Source organism: Palaemon carinicauda, chromosome 32, assembly GCF_036898095.1.
Source record: "Palaemon carinicauda isolate YSFRI2023 chromosome 32, ASM3689809v2, whole genome shotgun sequence".
In the NCBI taxonomy this organism is placed as follows: Eukaryota; Metazoa; Arthropoda; class Malacostraca; order Decapoda; family Palaemonidae; genus Palaemon; species Palaemon carinicauda.
In genome coordinates this window covers 78,492,438-78,499,485 of record NC_090756.1, presented here as the reverse complement: position 1 = coordinate 78,499,485, position 7,048 = coordinate 78,492,438, and the positions used below count along the sequence as shown (strand labels likewise).

The window sequence follows — 7,048 nt, the reverse complement described above, 5'->3', positions numbered from 1 at the left end:
CAGATTTTGGATGATAGTGATCCACTCTTGAATGAAAGTGATCCACTCTTGAATGAAAATGACCAGTTCTCGAATGAACATGACCAGTTCTTGAATGAAAATTACCAGTTTTTGAATGAAAGTGACCAGATTTTGAATGATAGTGATCCACTCTTGAATGAAAGTGATCAGTTATTGAATGAAAATAACCAGTTCTTGAATGAAAGTGACCAGATTTTGAATGATAGTGATCCACTCTTGAATGAAAGTGATCCACTCTTGAATGAAAGTGATCAGTTCTTGAATGAAAATGACCAGTTCTCGAATGAACATGACCAGTTCTTGAATGAAAATGACCAGTTTTTGAATGAAAGTGACCAGATTTTGGATGATAGTGATCCACTCTTGAATGAAAGTGACCAGATTTTGAATGATAGTGATCCACTCTTGAATGAAAGTGATGAGTTCTTGAATGAAAATGACCAGTTCTTGAATGAAAGGGACCAGTTCTTGAATGAAAGTGACCAGATTTTGGATGATAGTGATCCACTCTTGAATGAAAATGACCAGTTCTTGAATGAAAGGGATCAGTTCTTGAATGAAAGTGACCAGATTTTGAATGATAGTGATCCACTCTGGAATGAAAGTGATGAGTTATTGAATGAAAATAACCAGTTCTTGAATGAAAGTGACCAGATTTTGAATGATAGTGATCCACTCTTGAATGAAAGTGATCCACTCTTGAATGAAAATGACCAGTTCTTGAATGAAAGGGACCAGTTCTTGAATGAAAGTGACCAGATTTTGAATGATAGTGATCCACTCTTGAATGAAAGTGATCCACTCTTGAATGAAAATGACCAGTTCTCGAATGAACATGACCAGTTCTTGAATGAAAATGACCAGTTTTTGAATGAAAGTGACCAGATTTTGAATGATAGTGATCCACTCTTGAATGAAAGTGATCCACTCTTGAATGAAAATGACCAGTTTTTGAATGAAAATGACCAGTTCTTGAATGAAAGGGACCAGTTCTTGAATGAAAGGGACCAGATTTTGAATGATAGTGATCCACTCTTGAATGAAAATGACCAGATTTTGAATGATAGTGATCCACTCTTGAATGAAAGTGATCCACTCTTGAATGAAAGTGATCAGTTCTTGAATGAAAATGACCAGTTCTCGAATGAACATGACCAGTTCTTGAATGAAAATGACCAGTTTTTGAATGAAAGTGACCAAATTTTGGATGATAGTGATCCACTCTTGAATGAAAGTGACCAGATTTTGAATGATAGTGATCCACTCTTGAATGAAAGTGATGAGTTCTTGAATGAAAATGACCAGTTCTTGAATGAAAGGGACCAGTTCTTGAATGAAAGTGACCAGATTTTGGATGATAGTGATCCACTCTTGAATGAAAATTACCAGTTCTTGAATGAAAGGGATCAGTTCTTGAATGAAAGTGACCAGATTTTGAATGATAGTGATCCACTCTTGAATGAAAGTGATGAGTTCTTGAATGAAAGGGACCAGTTCTTGAATGAAAGTGACCAGATTTTGAATGATAGTGATCCACTCTTGAATGAAAGTGATCCACTCTTGAATGAAAATGACCAGTTCTTGAATGAAAGGGACCAGTTCTTGAATGAAAGTGACCAGATTTTGAATGATAGTGATCCACTCTTGAATGAAAGTGATCCACTCTTGAATGAAAATGACCAGTTCTCGAATGAACATGACCAGTTCTTGAATGAAAATGACCAGTTTTTGAATGAAAGTGACCAGATTTTGAATGATAGTGATCCACTCTTGAATGAAAGTGATCCACTCTTGAATGAAAATTACCAGTTTTTGAATGAAAATGACCAGTTCTTGAATGAAAGGGACCAGTTCTTGAATGAAAGTGACCAGATTTTGAATGATAGTGATCCACTCTTGAATGAAAATGACCAGATTTTGAATGATAGTGATCCACTCTTGAATGAAACTGATCCACTCTTGAATGAAAGTGATCAGTTCTTGAATGAAAATGACCAGTTCTCGAATGAACATGACCAGTTCTTGAATGAAAATGACCAGTTTTTGAATGAAAGTGACCAGATTTTGGATGATAGTGATCCACTCTTGAATGAAAGTGACCAGATTTTGAATGATAGTGATCCACTCTTGAATGAAAGTGATGAGTTCTTGAATGAAAATGACCAGTTCTTGAATGAAAGGGACCAGTTCTTGAATGAAAGTGACCAGATTTTGGATGATAGTGATCCACTCTTGAATGAAAATGACCAGTTCTTGAATGAAAGGGATCAGTTCTTGAATGAAAGTGACCAGATTTTGAATGATAGTGATCCACTCTTGAATGAAAATTACCAGTTCTTGAATGAAAATAATCAGTTCTTGAATGAAAGTGACCAGATTTTGAATGATAGTGATCCACTCTTGAATGAAAGTGATCCACTCTTGAATGAAAATGACCAGTTCTTGAATGAAAGGGACCAGTTCTTGAATGAAAGTGACCAAATTTTGAATGATAGTGATCCACTCTTGAATGAAAGTGATCCACTCTTGAATGAAAATGACCAGTTCTCGAATGAACATGACCAGTTCTTGAATGAAAATGACCAGTTTTTGAATGAAAGTGACCAGATTTTGAATGATAGTGATCCACTCTTGAATGAAAGTGATGAGTTCTTGAATGAAAATGACCAGTTTTTGAATGAAAATGACCAGTTCTTGAATGAAAGGGACCAGTTCTTGAATGAAAGTGACCAGATTTTGAATGATAGTGATCCACTCTTGAATGAAAATGACCAGATTTTGAATGATAGTGATCCACTCTTGAATGAAAGTGATCCACTCTTGAATGAAAGTGATCAGTTCTTGAATGAAAATGACCAGTTCTCGAATGAACATGACCAGTTCTTGAATGAAAATGACCAGTTTTTGAATGAAAGTGACCAGATTTTGGATGATAGTGATCCACTCTTGAATGAAAGTGACCAGATTTTGAATGATAGTGATCCACTCTTGAATGAAAGTGATGAGTTCTTGAATGAAAATGACCAGTTCTTGAATGAAAGGGACCAGTTCTTGAATGAAAGTGACCAGATTTTGAATGAAAGTGACCAGAAGATTGGGGACCAAGTGTTCAAAGATCCGAGGAGCGAGAGTCAAACATTGCAGGAAAAAGCAGACTCTAACCTCATTTCTAAGGTTCAGGAGGAAATTCCCGATCTGAAAAGCGATTTGTCAGTTACCAGGCAGAGGAATTCTTTGGTAGAAGCGGATAGAAAAAGTGAAGGCGAAGGTAAGTGTGACCTTACGAGGGAGTTAGAAAATACACAAAAGGTCACAGATGAGCTAAATCATACAACAGAGAAGCTTAGACATGATCCTCATCAGAAGGACCAGAAGCTGGTGTCAACAGAGAGTGGAAGAGGTGATATGATTGTGCCGGCACCTGAGCGTGGACCTCTGCGACCGGGGGAAGCTGGAAGCGATAACGAAGAGAGTTTTAAGGACGAACTAAGCAAGGATGGTATTGATCTATCAAAATGGAAAACACCAAAAAATCCTGAGGAGATAAGGAAGTGGCTAGAAAGTTACAAAAAAAACCATTCGCTTACAAAATCGCAATTGGAAATAGAAGAAAATAAACTGAAGGAGGCAGAGAAGGTTTACAACCAATGGAGAAAAGAAATTAAGAAGAAACCAGGATGGATCGGGGAGAGAATTCAGGAAGGGTGGATAGGTGTCGAGTGGGAACATTTGACACAATCACAAAAGAAGTTGAGGAAGCAGTTTTTAAAAGATTTAGAATTGGAGAGGAAGAAAGCAGAAAAAGAGAGGAGAAATGAGGAGGAGAGGAGGAAGAAAGCTGAAAAAGAAAAGAGAAAGGAAGAGGAGGAGATAAGGAAGAAAGCTGAAAAAGAGAGGAGAAATGAGGAGGAGATGAGGAAGAAAGCTGAAAAAGAGAGGAGAAATGAGGAGGAGATGAGGAAGAAAGCTGAAAAAGAGAGGAAAAAGGAGGAGGAAAGGAGGCAGAAAGCTGAATTAGAGGAGAGAAAAGAGGAGGAGAGGAGGCAGAAAGCTGAATTAGAGGAGAGAAAAGAGGAGGAGAGGAGGCGGAAAGCTGAATTAGAGGAGAGAAAAGAGGCGCAGAAGAGGAGGCAGAAACAGGAAAAAAAGTGGAGAAAGGAGGAACTTGAGTTGAAGAAGAAAAATGAAAAACAGGAAAGAATGGAGGAGAAGAGGATAGAGAGGGCTGAAAAATTAGGGAAAAAAGAGGGGCAGAAGATTAGGATGAACGCTGTAAAAGAGAGGATGAAGGAGAAGAAGAGGAGGCAGAAAGTTGAAAAAGAAAAGAGAAAGGAGGAGGAGGAGATGAGGAAGAAAGCTGAAAAAGAGGAGAAAAAAGAGGAGAAGAGGAGGCAGAAAGTTGAAAAAGAAAAGAGAAAGGAGAAAGAGGAGATGAGGAAGAAAGCTGAAAAAGAGGAGAAAAAAGAGGAGAAGAGGAGGCAGAAAGTTGAAAAAGAAAAGAGAAAGGAGAAAGAGGAGATGAGGAAGAAAGCTGAAAAAGAGAGGAAAAAGGAGGAGGAAAGGAGGCAGAAAGCTGAATTAGAGGAGAGAAAAGAGGAGGAGAGGAGGCGGAAAGCTGTATTAGAGGAGAGAAAAGAGGCGCAGAAGAGGAGGCAGAAACAGGAAAAAAAGTGGAGAAAGGAGGAATTTGAGTTGAAGAAGAAAAATGAAAAACAGGAAAGAATGGAGGAGAAGAGGATAGAGAGGGCTGAAAAATTAGGGAAAAAAGAGGGGCAGAAGATTAGGATGAACGCTGTAAAAGAGAGGATGAAGGAGAAGAAGAGGAGGCAGAAAGTTGAAAAAGAAAAGAGAAAGGAGGAGGAGGAGATGAGGAAGAAAGCTGAAAAAGAGAGGAAAAAGGAGGATAAGAGGAGACAGAAAGCTGAATAAGAGAAGAGAAAAGAGGCGCAGAAGAGGAGGCAGAGAGAGGAAAAAAAGTGGAGAAAGGAGGAATTTGAGTTGAAGAAGAAAGTTGAAAAACAGGAAAGAATTGAGGAAAAGAGGATAGAGAGGGCTGAAAAATACGGGGAAAAAGAGGGGCAGAAGATTAGGATGAACGCTGAAAAAGAGAGGATGAAGAAGGAGATGGAGAGGAGGAAGAAAACTGAAAAAGAGAGGAGGAAGGAGAGAGAGCGACACATGTGGGAGATGTTTATACAATAGAGAGGTAGAAGTGGAAATTTATTCGCTTATTAAGCCAAATGATAGAAAATAATAATAAAAACTAAAAAATAAAATGAAAAAAATATGAAACCTAAAAAAAAAAACTAAAAAAATATGAAAACTAAAAAAAAAACAGAAAATATATAAACAAAAAAAATCTAAAAATATATACAAATGAAATATTAAAAAATAAAGAACATGCCAGCTAGGAAAAAAACATGAGTGCCCCCAATCTATTTTGGATATCTATGGAGTCTTCTACAAATGGACTCAAAAGACGGAAGAAGTCCGACTTGGTCTATCATGCTTTGTTCCTTGATGAAGATTCACCTGTACTGTTTCTTTATCAGGTAAACAAATGCAGAAAGAACAATTCTGATTTCTTTTATTAAGCAAAAGAAGCTGTAATAATCTATTTTAGATATCTAGGGAATATTGAGTTAGAAAACTATCAGATAAGATCCAAGAAAGTAGAATGAGGTGGTAAGGTCATGTCATGAGAAGAGAGGAACAGTATATTGACAGGAAAGTGAGGAAGTGTGGAACAGAAGTAGATAGAGAACGCTGGCTAGGAACATTGACTCCACATAAAAGTTGGAAAATATACAGAAAAAAGGATATCAAGGGGATAGTTTACAAAGGGAGTCACCAGAGGGAAGAAATCTGACTTGCTCTAGTATGCTTTGTTGCTTAATGAAGATTCACTTGTACTGTTTCTTCATCAGGTGAACAAGGCAGAAGGAACAAGTCTGACTTCTTTTAGTGAGCAGCAGCAGTAATCTAATATTGATGCATAGCGGATAGTTTACAAATGGGGTCACCAGAGGGAAGAAATCTGACTTGCTCTAGTATGCTTTGTTGCTTAATGAAGATTCACCTGTACTGTTTCTTCATCAGGTGAACAATGCAGAAGGAACAAGTCTGACTTCTTTTAGTAAGCAGCAGCAGTAATCTTTTTTTTATACCTAGGGGATAGTCTACAAATGGGGTCACCAGAGGGAAGAAATCTGACTTGCTCTGATATGCTTTGTTGCTTAATGAAGATTCACTTGTACTGTTTCTTCATCAGGTGAACAAGGCAGAAGGAACAAGTCTGACTTCTTGTAGTAAGCAGCAGCAGTAATCTTTTTTTGATACCTAGGTGACAGACTAAAAATGGAGTCACCAGAGGGAAGAAATCTGACTTGCTCTAGTATGCTTTGTTGCTTAATGAAGATTCACTTGTACCGTTTCTTCATCAGGTGAACAAGGCAGAATGACCAAGTCTGACTTCTTCTAGTAAGCAGCAGCAGTAATCTTTTTTTGATACCTAGGTGACAGACTAAAAATGGAGTCACCAGAGGGAAGAAATCTGACTTGCTCTAGAATGCTTTGTTGTTTAATGAAGATTCACTTGTACTGTTTCTTCATCAGGTGAACAAGGCAGAATGAACAAGTCTGACTTCTTGTAGTAAGCAGCAGCAGCAATCTTTTTTTGATACCTAGGTGACAGACTAAAAATGGAGTCACCAGAGGGAAGAAATCTGACTTGCTCTAGTATGCTTTGTTGCTTAATGAAGATTCACTTGTACTGTTTCTTCATCAGGTGAACAAGGCAGAAGGAACAAGTCTAACTTCTTTTAGTAAGCAGCAGCAGTAATCTATTTTTGGTACCTAGGTGACAGACTAAAAATGGAGTCACCAGAGGGAAGAAATCTGACTTGCTCTAGTATGCTTTGTAGCTTAATGAAGATTCACTTGTACTGTTTCATCATCAGGTGAACAAGGCAGAAGGAACAAGTCTGACTTCTTGTAGTAAGCAGCAGCAGTAATCTTCTTTTGATAC

The 7,048-nt window shown here is 37.8% G+C and overlaps 1 protein-coding gene across 1 annotated transcript in view; it reads left to right on the top strand.

Moving 5' to 3' along the window:
• LOC137625673 (reticulocyte-binding protein homolog 2a-like) overlaps positions 1-4,950 on the top strand; it is a 6,447-nt gene extending 1,497 nt beyond the window's left edge. Inside the window, exon 1 of the mRNA XM_068356583.1 lies at positions 1-4,950. This exon is cut by the window's left edge and continues 1,497 nt beyond it. Within this exon, the coding sequence (XP_068212684.1) occupies positions 1-4,950 (4,950 nt within the window).
• The last annotated feature ends 2,098 nt before the right edge of the window (positions 4,951-7,048 follow it).